The following is a 19,653-nucleotide window of genomic DNA, read 5'->3' as shown; positions in this document are numbered from 1 at the left end:
CTTCCAACCTTTTTCACTACATTGAGCTTGTCTGGAGCATGGTCAAATAAAGTGTCGAATGCATCTCTTTCTGAAAAACATTCAGTGCCATTAATATACTGAGCAGCAGTTGTTCCAGTGCAGAATAAACACTTACTGAGACACATACTCATTTGAGACAACACAGTCAGCAAAATGTTTCAATATACTCTCTGTATTCCAAGTACCAAGTAGTTTGCATACTTCTCTCTTGCTGCAAGCTGCTAGTAACTTATTCTCTATTATTCACAAAAAAGCATCATTTTCAGGCAGGATCTGGATTACCTAAAGACTCTGTTTCTCAAAAATGAGGAAAGAATAGTATCTTCACGCATAAAATCTTAAACAGACACCTAAGTAACCAAATCATTTTCTGCAGAAGAACATGAATTTACATTAGTCACTACACCTACAGAGAAGGATTTTCCCCATGGGCCACTGACTGCATTATTAAGCATCTCAAGCAGGGTTGTGGTTACACATTTGCAGTACAATCCTTTGTATAGATGCTTCGGGCCATTCTCATATGCAATTTAGGGCACTGTCAGCAGGACAGGCAACCTAAGGTAGCGTGACTGGAGTGCTACTGTAGTCGCCTTCTGAAGGAAACAGGAAAATACATATAAAAGGCACCAAAGCCTTTTCTGAGCAATATCTGTTTTGACAATCACCTGAATGACAGCAAATGACTCAACAAATATTCATATTCCTCAATTTAAAAAATTCCCAAAAGCTAGAGTAGATCCAAAGGCATTTGTAGAAGGCAGACTTTGTACAAAGCAAGACTCAGGTGAGTGTTTTCTGTTGGCCAGGCACTTGGCTATTCCCAATCCTGGCAGTCAGACACACATGGCACAGGTCCTTGCATGGTGTGCAGGCCTGCTGAACAACGACTCAACATCTTTAAAGAATAAAGTAGGTAATGGATGTAAGAATATCAACACATTCACCAGCTGGTTCATGATAAGATACCACTTCACATCATGCTGGGAACTCACGACCATTAATACCACTGTTATGTTCTGGAGGTTAAACCACAAAGCACCTGCAAATTAACATGTGCTGAAAAGCAATGAAATGTGTTCAAAAGATGGGCAGAGTGATTTTAATGGTTTTTTCCCCTTTTATTAACTGCCACAACAGCCTGTGGTGCATATTTGCCAGGGCAATGTGAAATCCTCTACATTCTTGCAATTTGATCAAAGTGACCACCCACTGCAGAACTCATGTACACTTTGGCTGCCCCAGAAAGAGACAATAATCAAATGAACTTACCATGCCTGCCTGATAACGCCCTATGGAAAAAACAAAGGAAAAGAACAACACAGTTACATATCATTCACTTGCAGATATTGTGCTGCAAAAGAAAACAGCATACATGGTAAGATCTTCAGCTTGGTGAATACTGGAATAGATTCATGGAATTAGGAAAACCTTCACCAAGTTACTCCAGCTGAGGATCTGGGTCAGTCTGGAGGCCAGCACTATCACATCTCTTGGCTTCACTAAAGTCTCACAGGAGGCCAGATCTCATACTCCCTACTTTGAACCTAATCAACACATCTTGCCTGAGTAAAGGCTTTTTCACGTTGATTTAGTGAAAACTTTTCCCTCTGCTTTGAAGATGCATCTACCACACCAACTACAATACAAATCCAGCCAAAACAAGACTTGGGCTGGGTTCTTAAGGACTGCAGCATTTTGCTCCAGTTGATCCTTCATATAACTACCACAAATAAATCCATACAGATTAATAGTAGTCAACAGTGCAGCTTCTCTCCATTTAATTAGAAACCAGAATATTCTGCTAGTGTTCTCTTCTGGTTTGGAATAACTTTTCTCTTATAAAATGCTCAGTGAGATGGCACATACAAGGCTTACCTCATTTTACACCCCTAAAGTCCTGCTTTTAATTCCCCACCTCTCTATTTCTTCCCCCTTTTGTATTTTTAGATGCTTGTTTGCAGCTCTTGAAAAGGCTAAAATACAGTCACTGGCTGATGCATCATCTTCCCTGGAACCCCAATACTGAAATCTAAATATCAGCAAATGTTTGAATTTCTGAGACACATCTGTGTTCAATTACTGAACTGCTGGCAAAAGTGGTGTTGACATACTCAGTGTTACCAGTTATTTCCTCTTGGATTTGTCGAGACTGGAGGATTCCTTCTCGTTTCTGGAAAAAGTAAAAAAGTGACATTTTTCTCAGCAAATGCTTAGGGTACAGTAAAAATTTGTGATCTACAAACACAATTAGATAAGAAACCTGCAGAGTAAGAACTTTCCTTAAACAATTTTTCAGTAATATATTATTTTACCTTGCAAGTATTTCAGAGAACTCTTTTGTACATTAACAAGAAACCTGAAACTCCACCTGTAGAAGGAAGTATTTCTTTTCCTTTCTCCATTGTTCTTAATTTACTTTTCTTTTAAAGGCCCCAATTCAGCGAGACATTTGAAACACCCAAACACATATGTAAGTATTTTAGTAGAGGCATGTCTAGGTGTGCTGAATTAAGCCCTGTATTTCAATGAACAGCTTGGCAGATGGTGCCCATGCTTCTCTTTTGCAAAAATCTTGCTCCCAGGCTATTTGTTCTTTCTGCACTGTTCACACTCTATCTTTTTTTTTTTGTCTCAGTGTTTCCTTTCTCTGCAGACAAAGAGCTCTATTGGCTTCTGACAAACCAAAATGGAGCTTCCATTCACATTCCCATCCTGCCTGAGCACTGACTCTGATGCTCTTCGGATGGGAGAAGCCCTTCGTTCCTGGTGCCTCTGTCCGGAGGCTGTGCCCAACGCAGCAGAAGCCAACTCCAATCACTGCTGTTTGAATCAGCTGCAAAATGAAGCACTTGAAGAGTTTGACATTGTTTCCAGTTTGCTGATCACAGTCATCTGGGGCCCCTGTAAATACCACACATATGTTTTGCCTCTCTTTGTGTTCTCTCTGCCAATTCTGTTCTCTGGTATTACCAAAATTTTGCAGTACAGAAAGTGAAGTCAGGAAAATGCTGACAACTCCATTTAAAGTCTAGACATTAGGCAATTATTCATGATTCTTCACTCTCTGCCATACAAAGAAATGAGAAAAGTAGATTTATGCTGATCCTAGACTTGTCTTCTATGTGGAAAAGAGAAAAAGAAAATAACCTATTAGAAAAGTCCTTCATGGCATGTGAATTGGGGCTGCTGCTTTTTCCTGCCTTGGAGAAGACAGCACATCCCTACCTGAGGCAGTCCTCGGTGTATGATGTGCTGAGGAGCTAGCCAGGCTTGAGCCTATTCCTTCTACACTGCATTACTAAAATATATCAAAAATGTATTTATATCTGCAAGAAAAGCTGAACATGGCCCTCTGGGTCACTCTAGACTGGCACTTGGAGCAATCTGAACTGTCCTTTCAGCTAGATGACAGTTTCAGGGGGTTTCCATGATATATTTTAAAGTCCTGTTTCTAAATATCTTGCACACGGTAAAAAATGCATTCAGGGAGGACCTTTGAGCGTTTAAAAGACAGAGGGGAGTCCAGGGTGTTACACACTGAGAGAGGGGGCACAGAACAGCTGCAGAGGCATTTCCTGTCACACACCTTGAAAGTCTGAAGAAAAATGACATAATTTAGGGCTATCTTCACTTTCAGCTTGTGTAGACAGCAGTTAAGTGCTGTCTTCAGTACTAACTGAAGTAACTTCAAATTACAATCTAGTTCATACTAGCTCAACTTGGAATTCCACTCTGTTTGGGATTTTTGTTTATCTTTCCCTTTGCTGCAGGGTGAAAGAAAACTTTTATTTCCTCCTCATGATGACTCTGACATGCCAATGATGCCTTCTGCAGCAAGAGCCCTGCTGCTCTCATCTCCTGGAGGGGCTGAGCATCACAGCAATGCCATCTGTAGTTTTCAGTGACCAGTCTGGGGATATGGCAGCAGAAACAGGTTTCTAATGCTCTACACCTTCTCTCTGCAAGCACACAAAAACTGCCTGAAACATACTCCAGTACTGATATAAAAAATATTTCCCTTTTTGATAAACTGCAGCTAATATATTAAAATTAAAAAATCTGCACCTTGATCTTGTTGTTGATACAATAACAACAAAAACAAACAAAAAACCCAAACCAAAATTATGCCAAGCCCTAGTTTTGTGTCTGGCACCTGACCACGAACATTTTTGGGACTTCCACACTGCCCAAATACAACATGCATCCCCTGGACACTTATTTGACCTGCACATGTCAAGACAGACCTTCCTATACTTTCAAATTTGTAAAAAGACTGGTGAATTCCCAACGGAATGGACCTTAAAACACTGGTCTAAGCACCTTCTCTGAAGGCTGTTCTCATACTTGCACTTTAAAAACTCTTCACCTCAAAACTGACCCTAACACTGATGTCACCTGTTGTGACCTGTTGTACTAGACAGAGAATGACACAATATTCCTAAAAATACAGAGAGGTGCTACTGAGGACTGAAAGACTGTCCAGCATGTTCCTTAAAGGCAACAGTGGCTAAAATTGAAACAACAAACTATAAAAATCAACATCAACTATTTGAAAGTCACTGTGAAAAGAGGCATGAATTAAGGTTCCCCATTAAAAAGAAAAGCTGGACATGCATTCCAGTGACAACAGAAGACCTTAGTGAACAGGCTTGGCATTTTCTTCCCTCACAGCTGAAAGACTGCACAGAAGGCCCTGAAGATATTCCTAATCACTTATCATTTAAAATTGGCAACTACCCTTAGAACAAAAAAAACCCCAAAAAACTGAAACTTGGGTAGTACATCTGGAAATAGAGATCTCTTCTTTATCTCCTTTTGTGTCAGCATTTTTGTGTAACTGAGGGCCAACTACTTAATTTCCCCCACAAAGTCCCAGTCTGAAAAGCTTGCCATTATTTGGATGGCTTTTTGCCTATGCCTTGTTACAATCCATTGCACCTGGAGGATCATGTTTTATAATTGCCCCACCAAAGTGAAATGCTGAATTATTCCGGAGCTTGAAAGAACAAATATATTTGTCACACGTTCAGAGAAGACTTCTTGGGAACCTGGAGGCTGTGCTGCTCCAACACATTTCAGACCTTCCCAGGTAGTGGGACCAATGACCTCTGATTAAGGTTGTGATTTGCACACATCTAATCTCAGTAATTTCCTATCTTTGCCTAAGAGTAGTTTATGCACCCAAGAACTGCTGTCCCAGAACATGCTGAAGCCATTCTGGCTGCTCTGCCAATGCATTCTTACACTCTCTGACTTCCATCTCTTGGACACAAACAATCTGTCATCTAACTATTTGTGGATGGTATAAATACATAATTAAAAAAAAAAGGCAAATTGATGACAAGACCTAGCTCTCCAAAAAAGCTCTCAGTCATTTCAGCAGATACAATCAAACAAAGCCTGGGCTTTGTTCAAAGTTATTTATTCTACTGGTATGGCATGAAAAGAAAATAATATAACAGAGTAGCTACAAAAGGTCTAACTATCAGATTTTTTCCTAAATCAGCTTAAACCCAGATTTCATATTACTCTCGTTGCTAACAGCTTTTGTACAAAACAGCCAAAGGAAACAAGCTTCCATAAGAACTAGGCTGATTACCTGTTGGATATGAGCACATTTTTTGTTTCACAAATATCTTTTTTTCTATTTCAATAAACTACATCTAGCCAACACAGCAACCCTCACATTTTACGTGTTTCTATGCCTACCAAAATCATGAAATGAATTAAGGGAGTCTTCCTTAAAAGACTTCATAAAAGTACCTTGTTCTTTTACTTCTCTCTCTCCTGTTCCCTTTATCAAACCATACACAGCAGAATTTAAAAACAGCTACTGCATAGTCTGTTAAGCTTCCCTAGGCTTGATCTTTCTTTACAGAATGCATGAGTGTTTAGAACATGAGGTGTGCAAGTCTGACCACTAAATTAGGCTTTAGGATCTGCTGATTGTTGATTAAAACCCTCATGAGTTCAAAGGGTACATGATGCATGATACAGAATCAGTCCCATGGGGCACAAAAGAGACTTAAAAATTATGACTAAAACACCCAGCCACCATAAAATAAAAATGAGAAGTGTCTCAAACAATTACCGTAAATATACTGGCCCCCACCCTCTGTTGATAGGAACCACCAGAGCTCTGGAGTTTCACTGACTGGCTTTCCCAAGGTCAGGGTCTGCAGGACAAAATCTTCCTCAATATTACTTGGATTTTATTCTGGTGCAAACCACTGGCGCCTGAGCTACAGCTGTCTAACTAAGAGTGAGTCAGATTCTCCCGCTACTTATTGTTTCAAATTGGTTTATCTGTACCGACTTCAGCAGATTTGCTGTTGAACCACATTAGCCTGTTTAACAAGAGGACAATTACGCCCACTGATTTAAACTGGAAATTTGTCTGGAGGTATGGAATGACAGCAGAGGTTCTGATTCTTCATTTTAGGACTGTGTTGTTTTCCTCATTTAGTTTCTCATCATAAAGATGCCCTGCTCACTGTACTCCAGATTTCTTAAGCTGGTTTTGGTGGAACTTTGAGATAAACCAGTGTAAATAATACATTTATAATAGCCAAAGGAACTGTGTTTCTTTGATGCCTTAGACATATAAGTGCAGATTTTCAGGGATTCTCCTTCATGATCTGTAGAGAAACCCAGGAAGCAGAATCTGAGAATCAATGAGTCACTACCAGACATCAGAGATACATTTACCAGAGACTCTCCTTCATATTTCTCCCTAAGTTAAAAAACTTGTCCTATTTGAATTCTAGAAGAGAGAATGTTTACTTTCTCAGATCCGTCTTGCAGATTTTCAGCCACACAAAACTTGAGCAATAGCTCTTTCAACCCATTATTCCAGGGTAACATCAGTTAAAAGACATAAATAAAGACAGTTGCAGTGTGAAAAATAAAGGCAAAGTTAATTGGAGAGAAAGAAAAGCAGATTAAATGGGAAGAGGCCAAATAAGATAGAGCAAGCACAAGTTCAGCTGAAAGAAAAATGATGAACACAAAAACATGAAGAGTGAATGGATGAGGCTCTAATAAGGAGACTGACAAAAGATTCAGTTGATGGGGTTTTTTTTGCATGCTTTTGAGAAAACCAATACTGTAATCAGACTAAATTAGGATGCACAGGGCTGAAAAAGGATAGTTAGTCACCTAACATGAATCTGAATGTAATAAACAGTGACAATCCGTCATTCTGTGCCAAGCATGATTTGAATCTCTACACAAGTGAGAAAAGCGTCAAAAAATGGGGAAAACAATAATTCTAGAGATCATACGGGGTGATAAACACATTCCAACAATAATAATGTTTCATATATTTTTAATGTCACAGTCTGGCCACTTCACAATCAAAGTAAGATAGTGTGAGCCACAGCTGAATCTGGGAAAGCACTTGTGCCTTCTTCTGGTTGAAGCAGTGTCGGCAGGGAAGGTGCACGCGTGTTTCTTGTCAGCCAAAGAGACACATACATGCCCGCCCAGCCAGAAACTCCAGATACATTTTTCAAGAAACCCCTCAATCAACTTCACAACACTACCACGAGCTGTGTAAGGCCCCTCTTACCTGCACAACAACCACCTGAATGGACACATGATCAGGGAGTCGGATCGGTGCTCGAAAATACTGAGATAATGCAACCAGAAGATGAAGTATCACTACGAGACTTTTAGCATGAACAGCTGAAATAGATATCAAAAGCACAAGTTACAAACTGCAAAGTAACTAGGGCACATATTTTTACTTCTCCTGAGGATGTAGGGATTATGGGATTCTTTTCCTCTTGCCACGTGGAGCCAGGGGGCACCTTTAAGGCACCTTATCTTTAGCGGTGTCCTGCAAGATGCGTCAGCACCAACGCGCTACTCTTTGCAACACGTCTGGATGCCACAGGCTTGTGGAGATGGAAATCTAAAGCTAATCCAAAAGGCAGATTTTATGTACAACAGTTTAAGCGCTGTCTCTGCATCCTCCTTGCCTCTCTTTTATTCCCTTTATTTCAATAAGGATTTATGGGCTATCAGAAAGATATTTTTGTACTCATAACATGCACTTACTCATTTTTAAGTGTCACAATGTCTGCAGGATGATAAACGAGCCTGTTTTGGCACAAGCCTTATGCAATAACTTACTAAACTCAATGACTCAAACATTCCTCATGAAGTTGTTCTAGTTCTGGTATTGAAGCTTTTTTGCAGCAGGTTTCATATACGGGTAGTTAACACTAACACAACTTACAAGATACCAAAAGACAAACTGTAGGAAATCTTTGATCAAGTATCAAACCATTGGCATGAAAGTGGATAATTTCCAATCCTTTTTATTGCCTTTCTTCTTCTTCTATTTTGTTTTTGCATTCCCCAGAGTAGTATTCCTAAAAGATCTTTGTTAGCTACACTGCAGTGCACTTACGTTTTTTGTACTTGAACTAATCATTAAGTACTACCTTACTTCACTGCTGAAACACGATCAGATTCACTAAAATATCCTTCTTCATTATCTTCCAGTGCAAGTCTCAGCTATGCCACAGAGATACACATGCATATAAAATGTGGCATTGCTGGCAAATGGTGCTGGAGTGCCAGTGGTCAGGGCTGAGGTGCTTCAGCAGAACACTACAAAGGTGCCTGTCTGCCTACCACTGGTGTGTGCTACAGCTGGGCCCAGCTGCTGCTCTCTATCTCTACTCCAGCTCTAAAACACATGTAAAACATTAAATTAAAACTAGAAGTTAAATTGTCAGGCAACTCCAAACACCCCGCCTCCAGCTGCATAACAGAGAATGGAAAGAAAACTCGGGGGAGGTTGAAAAGAGAAGGGGGCAAAAAATTCAGCAGGACCACAGAAAGGGGAAAGTCAAAATGCCTAATGTTCACTCTTCCTCCCTCAAGATATTTCTCTCCTTCTCACTAATTTGTTGTGAATGCAACAGGATACAAAACTGCTCAGCACAAGACAGGTACAGGAGACAGGGAAAATGTGATGTACTGGTGAAGGTATTGAACAGCATGAAATGATTCTGAAAACCAAACTTAAAACAGATTAAGAGGCCTAATTTTCTAAAGCTGATAACCTGCTTTCTGCAATACACATCCACTGAAGTGTCTTGTGTTGGGCCACTGAAGACATTTCTATTAGATACCACTATGTTCATTCTTAATATAATAAAACAGGAAAAAAATACAATAAAACTAGTCTTGAGAAGAGTTTTGTTATCAAAACTAGTGGTTCAGACTTAGCCTTAAATGATCAGAAACATGATTCATTTCTATGTTGCAAATTTCACACAGAGTTCTAGGACCTGACTCTCCTTCTGCCTATCCACTGCATTTCTGCAGGTACTTGCCTGTTCCAACAAACCAATTTAGCAACACAAAACTTAAGCTGGTATGCACATGGACCTCAGAGCAAAACCGCCACACTTGGACAGACTCTGAAAAGACACCTAACTGAACTGAAGGCTGAGCACCAGTAAAGAGGGTAGAGTGGCACATCTGGAAGTGCCCTTCAGAGCAGTTCCCACCATAAATCCCAGGTTTCAGCCCTCCCTCATCATTGGACATTTCAGATTTCCAGAGGGCACCTATGAACTCCCAGCTGTCAACAAATGAGAACAGTATAGCAAACACAAAACTTACAGTCAACATTCCACTTAATGCTTCTTGGAGGGAGTTTAAGGGTTTCATTGATCTTTTCAAGCACTGTCTGTAGCTTCTGTTTCTGAGCAATTTCAGACTGAGTAACTTCTGCAACATTCAGCTTCTCACTTTCAAGCTTCTCTGAAGAGATAGGAATAAAAACGGAGAAAAAACAATTTTGAGCTCCATGAACACAAAGACATTCCATACATCCAGAGGTACATTCAGGAGACATCAGACTGCCTAATTTTACATCAGTTGTTTTCCAGAGCCACTTTCTCTCCACACTTCTGAGCTCCTAAAGGTAAGTTCACATTTTCCCTTTAGTTACACATTGACAAGGGGAAGGCCAAGTATTGCTCTATGCCACACCACTGGCTAACAAATACTTGCTGCAATTCCTTTTAGGGAGCACCAGATGTGGAGGTAAGGCCCATTACTTCTATTGCTACTGGATAAAGGTTATTCTGCATGCAAGTGGCTTGTACAGCAGACCATCAAACCTAGGAAACAGACACCAACTTTAGGATTTATTCCACCAGTCTCCTCCAGCTTCTACCTCAGATGCAGGAGATAAAAATTTTACTTGGCCTACTAGTGATAAAACTGAGTGATTCCATATTTATAGAGGCAGAGGATGCATCAAAGAAAGACAAACAAGTTTTCATGAAAACAACTAAAACCTCAGGCAATTTCTCCCTATGAGAAAATTTGCAGTAGATTTTAAAATACTTTATGAATTAGTTTGTTACTAATTAGTACAGATTGCTGTGTATATACATACATGGCTTAGTGTTTACCCTAAGCAAAGAAAGTATAGCAGCTCCCAGCTGACAACATCAGAAACAAGATGCTTGGTCACTTACCAATTTACTTCTACAAAAGAGTATCTTGTCAAGAGGTATCTTATTTGGTAAGAGCTGATCTTGTTCTCATCAAAGCCAACTATCTTCCCAAAGGGAGGGAGCCTAAACTACCAGCCTAAGAGACTGCTATCTCCTAATCCTGCTATATACTAATCCTGCCTAACGGGCTGCTATCTCCATAGGTTTCTTAGGCCTCCTCAGAAATCAGTTTGTGCATAGTCTCACCACAAGACCAAAGGTTTAGTAAGCAGAGATCTGATCCACAAGGAATTAAGGGTAATGGAAAAGATTCCCCTGAAATCACTAAATGCTGGATCAGTATATGCATATTTAGAGTCAGGCTGCATCTGACACACATTTTTGGAATGTTGGGTGAAGTCACTGGAGGCTTGCCCATGACAATCAAATTGCTCAGTCTGGGCATATCCAGTCCATCACAATACATTCAATAGCTTAACCATTCATAGAAGAGAATAGTCTGTGAAGTCTTTATTAGAAGTGCTCACATGATGTTTTAAGATTCATTTAGGATACTGGAAAGAAATTTACTGGAGACTTTATGAGCTGTAATAACTAAGAAAATGGCTTTCAAGCCAACAGTGTAAAAAGCACATGCCAACTCTGCATTAGCAGTTTCTTTTCTCTATCTGTTTCTCAGCTGAAGCTCAGTTTGCAGCCCACTGGGCACCATTACCTCAGTCATGTTAAAAGCCAGACATCAAACCAGAAAGAAATTCCAACTTTCCAGAGGAACCTTGCAAAGTGAATAAACTATAGTATGGAATGAGCAGAGATTAAAAACATCCACCGTGGTACCGAAAATGCCCTTGCCTTCAAACTGACTTTCCACTTGTAACATGGTGAAGTTTGTGCAGCCCATATGCAGATAATAAATTTAATTGGAGTGAACACTGTTGCCAAGATGAGAGTCCCCTCTCTCCAGCAGCCCAGGTAGGATTTGTGCTGTTCTCATCAACTGCAGAGCACCACACATTGCACTGCAGCTATGAGGACTGTGCATACAGCCCATTGCTCAGGGGTCTCATAACACACTGCTATTTTTGTATCACTTAGTGGCATAAATGTAAGATGATACCAAGGCTCCTGAGCAGGAACAAGAGATCCACTTATTGACAAAGTGCCTCAACAGCGTGCACGTGTATTTTTTCTTACCAAATAATTTCTGCAATACTTGTCCATCATACAGGTCTTCAGCCAAGTCTTTCACAATAATCCTCTCTCCTACCAACACATCATTAATCCAGTCAATTAATACCTATACGGGAAACACAAATTTGGCAGTATTATACACTATTCATTTGCAATTTAAAACACATGTCATTTTTCTTAGCAGAAAGAATACCAAAGCTGCAGTGGCTCAAAATACAGTCTGACATACCTTGAGGAGCAAACAGGAAAGACTCAGGAAGGACTCTTCTAAGGTGACTGTGCCAATGCACTGCGAGGTCTAGACAAACACTAATTGACGCAGTGTCTTCTGGAGTGAAACCTTTCCCTTGCTTTCAGTAGCATTTTAACATCTTATTGTGAAGCAAAAGGTGCTGAAGTTGATCTTACAGAAGCATCCTGCTAAAGCTCTAACCCCAAGAATCACAAGGATGAGGGAAAGTCAGTGTGATCTTAAGACTGGGGGTGGGATGGTACTGAGACTCCGGACTCAGGACTTTAATAGAAATTCTTAAGTCTCCCTGTGCCACGTCTAGAGAAAGATACTGCAACAAATGACCTCCCCATTTCACTGGGATGTATGCACCACATGGTTCCAACTAATCAATATTTAACTCGTGCTTTGAAGTGTTCAAGTGAAAGAGGCAGGGATGGCATTAAAAAATAGTTCCACTTTCCTGAGAGGGTTTACATGCTTTCATTACCTTCATTAGTTCCTGTAATTTTGGATCATTTCTTGAATTTGGATCAACCATTGTTCGGACTTCATTTTCCTCTGGAAGGTTTAAAAGAAAAACATTAGAAGCTATCCCAGGCACACCACCTTATTTTACATCAGGCTTTCATGTTGAGGTGTAAAATTGTTCTGAATTACCTAGCATAGTGTCCTCAGGGTCTAGTTCAAATGGAATGGGACTGAGAGGTAAGTTAATGGCATTTATTCCTTCTTCCTGTAATTCAGACACTAGGAAATAAAAAAGAAAAACTTAGTCAAATTTCAATTTAATTTTACTTACAATTTCACTCTCACTAAAAGTAGCATTGTCTTAATTTCTTTATAAGAACATGACTCTATTAGATAAGCCACTGGGTGTAATTACAGCAATAAAGGAAAGCTAACAAAAATGGGAGGTGCAGCCAACAAACCTTTACTTTTATGAGTACATTTTTCATGGATAATGGTGTTGGAACCAATGCAATTACCTGAAATCTTTTCCAGGATACGGCCCATTGTCCTCAAATTTTTAAAGGGCTCACTTGCATTTTAATGGTCCTGACATTTTAACACTAATGAATCATTTTAGCTGAGGGAAATGGTTATTGTTCTCACTATGTCACCATGGCTCTGGAGATGCTACAAGTTTAGCTGCTTGAGAAGAGCTGGTCTGGCTGGGTACCCACACAGGAGTTACCAGAGTGAGGAACTATTCAGGACTGAAGGTGCAGCCGCAGCACACAGCACATTCCGTTGTCCAGGATGCTGATGTGTCTACACTGTCTAGCTAGGGCAGGCTCTAGGATGCTTCTGGCCTGTGTTCTTGGTCTTTCCTTAGCAGAAATCACAGCAGCAAGACACAGTGGAGGATGATGAACCTCCAGAAATATTGCCTTAGTGTGGAGTCCAGACATAGGCTGAGAAGGACAGACATAGGAATGGGGAAGTAATCCGATGTACTGAACCAGGAAAGGGGCTCGCTGTCTTGGCAATGTTGCTTTGACCACTCAATTTCCAGTGCACAAACCTTTAACAGAACTGGTTGTTAGCTCATCTATACCAATCAGAATTTAAACTTAAATAACTTAATCCAACAATCCTACATATGGCCTAAAGATTCAGGCAGCTGTCCACACCTTCTGACATGAACTGAAATATATGACTTATGTGCAGATGCAGATTCACCATCCAACTGTTCAGATTTACCAGCTGATGCTGTCCTCAGATTTTTCTGAAAATTACAGAGACAATTTGGTTTCTAAAAAAACAGAGAAGTACTCTAAAGATCATCTGTTTTGTCTCTGCCCTCATGGCTGCCTTGTAAGTTAGCTTTTGGAAGTTTTACCTCTGTGCCTTAACTTCCTCAGTGCAGTATGTATAGCTCAATTCACATGAACACTGTGATAATCAGTCAGTTGGTGTGATAACAGGACTTAGAAACTTCCAGGTATTTTCTACGCTTCATGAAATGTTTTGTGGTCTGCCAGATGAAATGTCTGTGCATGCTTCAAGAATCTGTGTAGCTGTATTCAAGCATCTATGTAAGACTCACAGCAATAATGGCTGCTAGAATGTTTATTACTTTTAACTGTACACAAATAACTGAAAAATCCACTACCTTCAACACTGAACCCATAACTTCACTCCATACACTCACCCTGCTTATGTGTCTGTAAAATACAAATACTGAGCAGCTCTAGAGAGTCATAAAACAATGCTGACAATAATAGTTCCCTCGATTGTTATATATTCTCTAAAACTAATGGCTGAAAGCAATGGACCAAATTAATCCCTCATGTAACTCCACTGAGTTCTGAGGAGTTACAGCAAGGATGAAGTTGGTCTAGCATGTACAATCTCGGGAACTGCTTGCACTTAATGGCAATTGTTGGAAATGCTAGCACTCCTTAGAGAAAATCACTGTTGGTTTTATTAACCTCTTTGATTTTTTTTTTCAGGTTTTTTTTTTTTAATTTTTATTTTGGTTCAAAATGGTTATGGGCATAAAAATGTCAGTGGGTAGAAAACTTCCATGTGGAGGTCCTTCTGTTCCGAAATGTTTAGCTCATGGAGGGCTTCCCCACAAAGCTTCCTAGGCAGAAAATGTAGGGTTTTTTCACATCAGTCCCAAGGGGGAGCATAGAAAATAAAATCTATTCAAGCCAACTGCCTTCACTGAGCTCTCCTGTCCCAAAGGGCTGGATGCTCTGCTTGGGTGAGACACACTGGAGAAAGCAGTCCGCTCATTTTCCGAGTGAACGACAGTAATGAAAGCTTTTGGCTCCTCCCTCCAGGGAGCAACCCACTGGCAGAGCTTGCTGACAATTCTCCAAGGAGACTGAGTGCACCTTTCAAGGTTGAAGGTTATGTAAGGAATTCTTTACAAGGCCCACTGAACCTCCCCATATCTGTCCTCTAACGTGCACAACAGTCTACCTTTAATAACATGACCTCCAGCACATTCTCAGAGAAAATAAGAGAAAGTAAACAAAACCCTGCCACATCTTTGCATGAAAAGGGAACATAAAATGCAAATAAAATAATAATAAATATACACGGGGAACTAAAACATTGATGTGTACTCGAATGCAAGTGCGGTATTTACTGCACAGCAGGGACTAAGCTCTGCTTTCTGTACACTGCTGTAAGCACAGACATTTTGCACACCTGCCAGAGCCATTTGCAGAACCTACCCAACACACCTCTAGATGATCCAAAGATCCCAGAGGGATTCAGTTTTTAGAGAGGACAGCTCCTCTTCAGCCTCTTCATTCTGCAGTGCACAATCCCTGCCCCAGGTTGGTATTAGTCCCATAATAAAGACTCCTCCTGCCCTCCTGTCCCCCACAAGCAGAAAACATTATGGAGAAACCAGGAGCCTGACAGTATCTTTTTCATTTCTTTCCCAATACTGAAGAGCAAAGATTTAACTACAGATTAGTAATGTTACTAAATGGAGCAGGTAAGCACATGCATTATATCAAGCTGTATGTAAACTAAGAGAAAATGTATTATGAAGTACAGCCTCACTTTCTAAGAATTTCCACCAAAAGAAATACCATGACAGATCACTGCTATACACTTAGGTGTTTATAGAGCAACCACAAATATGTGATTGAGGTTAAGAGTTTGCATGCCACAGTTTCAGTAGAGAAGTCCATTTTTCAGCTCCTTTTCATTAATTTGCTTTAATTCATTTTCAGGGAAATCACTTCAGCAACTTAGTATTTTAATAAAACGAAGGAACACAGTACTGGGGCAATTTTTGCAGCAGCTGAAATTAACATAAAATAATCTAATTTCTTGAAATACTTTGAGGAATGGCTTTGGAGCACCAGTAAGACCTGCACTTCGAGCCTTATAGTGTAAAGCCCAGGAAGGGAGGAGGGGATGGGATGTACCTGTAGCAGCTCATCTCTACCACACCAGCTGCCAGGAGACAGATCAGTGCACTGGGAGCTGTGGCAGCTCCTGGGAAGGACAGCATCCAGGGTTTTGTGCTGGACACAGGGCATGCCTGGCCACTGGACAAGCCCAGCAATTAGAGCTAAGGCCCCTTTGTGTTCTCACCCTCTGCTGTGACCCAGATATAGCCCAGTTCATCAGCTACCATGGGGCTTATGCTCATCGTGCTTATATTGGGAAGATTAAGGACTTCATCCCTTTGGACATGAGAGCAAAATCCAGACCTTCAGGGTTTTTTTTCAGTCACCATGCTGAATGGAACTGCAGGAATGCACTTTTAAAGCAAGACCCTTAAAAGCAACAGCTACATATGGGCCAGACAAATCTCTGTGGATTGGCAAAGTCAAAGTCCCAGTTTTAACTCTGGATGAGGAATGGACATTTCTGCTCAGATTTCTGATTCAGCTCCACGTGCCAAATTTCTTATGATGTAATCAAGTGCAACTCCACTGCTATCAGCTGTCAACAGACTTCCTCCCATCATGCCAGCACCAAATTTGGCCCCAGAGCTGGGGAGCCCGCGAGCCTGTATCAACAGCAACTACAGCAGCTATTTTAAGTTGGATGGAATTCTTACTGTTTTAGATGCTCTAGGATTACAAGGTCATAAACCTATGCTACCAAATCCAGGCGTGTGCTCCGAGCCAGCCCTGCCCTGTGATGTGTGCATCCAACTGCCATTGGAGCTGCACATCTGAGAGTGGAGTGCTGCCCATACGGTTTAAATTGCCTTAATTCCTCCACTACATGCAGCCTGTTGCTCCACATTGTATTTATTAGACAGTATCATCTGGGTTTTTTACTTGTTTATTTTGTGTGCTGAAGGCTTTTTGCTGCCCTATTTAGTATTCAGGGCTTAGAGTTATTCTGATTTGAATGAAACACATCTCATTATTTAACTGAGCTCGGCAATGCCACATCACCCAGTGCACTCTCTGTGGTTTAGATGTATTTTAGCATACCCATCTGAAGAATCATGAAACAAACACAGCAAGATGCAGTGTAAAACAGCCTCTCCTCTGAGTGCTACAGCCACATCTTCCCCATGTAACTGGTTCAGTACTTACAAAATTAAAATTACTCAAGTGCTACGACAGGAATGGATGAATTCTGAAAGTGTGGGATTAACTAGAACCAAACTATAAAGTTGGAGGAGCACAATGGCATGCTGCTTCTAATCTTGATCTTTCAAACGCAGGAGACTTAAATAGATGCACATACACCTACAGACATATATACATACATAACATTTATGCAGGTCTTTAATTGTCTTTCTTTCTCTAGCATGTGGGTTTTGCAGTCAAGGTCTTCACCATTTTTAAGGTTTCATGTACTTTGGGGTTGGGGTTTTTTATGTTTTGTTTTGGGTTTTTTGTGGAAGCTGAGATTTGCTGACATTCACATGGCTCCAAGAGTTTAAGCTTTCTATAAGAAAGTCAAAATCTACTCGATATTTTAAACTGCTATGGTAGGCAGTAGCTTTACATGTCATGTCTCTATCTTAAGCTATTTTTTCCTGGAAAAAGCACCATTTGGAAGGTCAGCTGCAGACATCACGTTGCCAGAATAGCAGTAGACATTCGTATGTGTGCCCACATTCAAACATGCATGCCCATGCTACATACATTTAGACATGCAGCCAGAAAAAACAGCCAGTTTAGAAGAATGCAGATTTTCAGTAAGAAGTGTCTTTTTACTGCTCTTGTATAAGACATACACTCAATTAGAACTGAGCCAAATTTAGATTAATTGGGTTTTGGTTTCATATTCCCTTTATTGGGTGCAAATTTCTGGTAAATGCCCATGACCTCGATGGTTTCCTTTTGTAACCACTCGTGCACAACAGCAGCTTTAGTTCTTCTACTGACTTGATAGCCTGTAATGCAGACTTGAGTGTAAATGACTCTATCCACACAGATCTCAGTGGATTTATGCTGATTTATACCAGCTCACTGGCTCAGCATGATTCCTGTTCCCTCTCACATACTCCAGTTCTATAAACTGATATAATTCCAGTGGGGTAGTTCTGGATTTGTACCGGTAAATGTGAAAACTGACCAAAACAACTTAAGATGGCTAGAGAATGAGAGAAAAAAACAGCAAAAATATTTTCAAAAAGTCATAGTTCGGGCTTTTATAAATGATACTATTTAGTCAAGCAAACTTATCTAATTGCTTTCTGGGCCACCTATCCAAAAAGTTAATTTCTAATACCTGTGCATGTGCATTTTATAAGTCCACAAAGGGTAAAGAAAATACTAATCTAAAATAATACTGCCTAATTTTCTGGAATACATAATTCATTAAACATGGATTCTGGCAGCTCAGCTTTAACTCTGAAACAAAAGAAATCCACACAAAAGGCAATAAATCTGCATTACACATGGTACTAAAATGATCCAATGGATTTATAGATGTTTACAAGTTTGCAGAGTGTGACACAGCGTCCACCAGAAATTTGATACTCACAGCACAAAACATCATAAACAAATGTCTGCAACTACAAAAGGGCCTTTTTATGTGGGGATCATTGTTAAAATTGTCTTCAGAACATAAACCTTAAGTTGTAAATGCTACTCCCCATTTATTCTCCAAGACATAACAAATGAGGGAAGAAAAGCAGAGATATGTTTGTAATTGAAAATGTGTCTCAGGAAATGATCTGTACAGGAACATCATTCTCATTCCATTAACTGCTGACTCCAAGCCAACCATTTGTAAAAGTAAATAAATATGCAAACTGGCTGACAACAATGTGCCTGCCTTTAATGTTTCTGCATTAGTACTCAGTCTCCAAAAAAGAATCTATTTTCTTTTCTCATTTCTCCATTAAACCAAACATGGCATGCACACAAAAGGAACAGGAGTAATACTGTTCACAAAAAAAGATGGGAGAAATGCTATGATTTGATTTTCATGTATGCAACACAAATTAAATGCCTTTTGCCTTGAACTTTCTTTAAAGTCCAAAGCCACTCTGAAGTACCTCAGTGACTAGTTTGCTGTTCCTTTCTTTCTTGCAATTAGCAGGGAAAAAAACCCTCCACAGACAGACAGATGTCTGGTCTGGGTAGGTAAAAAACAACAAATCAGGAAGCAAACTCAGTCCTTTTTTAAAAGAGTACATGTGATTCTCTTTCGCCATATCACAAGTAGCTTCATTAAGCCTTCCATGCTTTCACATTTCATTTGGGATGAAGGTTCGTTCTCAGAATTTCCCTGTAGTTTCTAAGAGGTAATAAGCAGCGAAGTGCCAAGCTAACACAGATGCCAGTCATTCCATTCATTCCTTCTACACATCCTCTCAACACATCTTTTAAAATACATAACCAGTATCTGCAGATGTTTTGAAAAACCTGTCACCCCACAGGAGTGTTTAAAACCCTACTGAAAAATCCCAAAAGGCAGTTTTGGGAACAAATACAGAGTTCAATTGATGCTGATTCTTATTCACACTGAAGAACAAACCATGCGCATGAGAAAAGCTGTGACCATTCCAAGTTCTAATCAAAATGTGCTGTGTGGAATCTGATCCCAAAACAAACTCCAAAGACCCTCAGATACTTTGGTAGGGTCTTCGTGCAACAGACACATACAGGTTGTTAGCTGGTCTGCACGTGGCATCCCTACATGCAAAACACTTTATTGAAACAAATCCTGGGACAGCAAAATACTTTATGGAAACAAACCCTCTGACAGTTAGGATTTTCAACTTATTGAGGTATGTACTGAGAGATCTCTGAGCTGATTTCT

At 40.1% G+C, this 19,653-nt stretch overlaps 1 protein-coding gene across 2 annotated transcripts in view; it reads right to left on the bottom strand.

The window, feature by feature from the left end:
- The window catches only part of PARVA (parvin alpha), a 63,158-nt gene that overhangs the window by 11,559 nt on the left and 31,946 nt on the right, over positions 1-19,653 (bottom strand). For both annotated transcript variants that reach the window (XM_042035538.1, XM_042035539.1), the window contains exons 2-9: positions 12,595-12,684; positions 12,425-12,495; positions 11,706-11,808; positions 9,667-9,807; positions 7,595-7,710; positions 2,136-2,194; positions 1,294-1,313; positions 9-70 (exon numbers count right to left, since the gene is read on the bottom strand). In XM_042035538.1, the coding sequence (XP_041891472.1) occupies positions 9-70; positions 1,294-1,313; positions 2,136-2,194; positions 7,595-7,710; positions 9,667-9,807; positions 11,706-11,808; positions 12,425-12,495; positions 12,595-12,684 (662 nt within the window). The remainder of the gene's footprint in view (positions 1-8; positions 71-1,293; positions 1,314-2,135; positions 2,195-7,594; positions 7,711-9,666; positions 9,808-11,705; positions 11,809-12,424; positions 12,496-12,594; positions 12,685-19,653) is intronic.

Source organism: Corvus kubaryi, unplaced genomic scaffold (genome assembly GCF_017639235.1).
Source record: "Corvus kubaryi isolate FWS band 111438036 unplaced genomic scaffold, C.kubaryi_AGA036_p1.0 37384, whole genome shotgun sequence".
Taxonomy (NCBI): domain Eukaryota; kingdom Metazoa; phylum Chordata; class Aves; order Passeriformes; family Corvidae; genus Corvus; species Corvus kubaryi.
The sequence above is the reverse complement of the archived record's forward strand: the minus strand, read 5'-3'. Positions and strand labels throughout refer to the sequence as shown.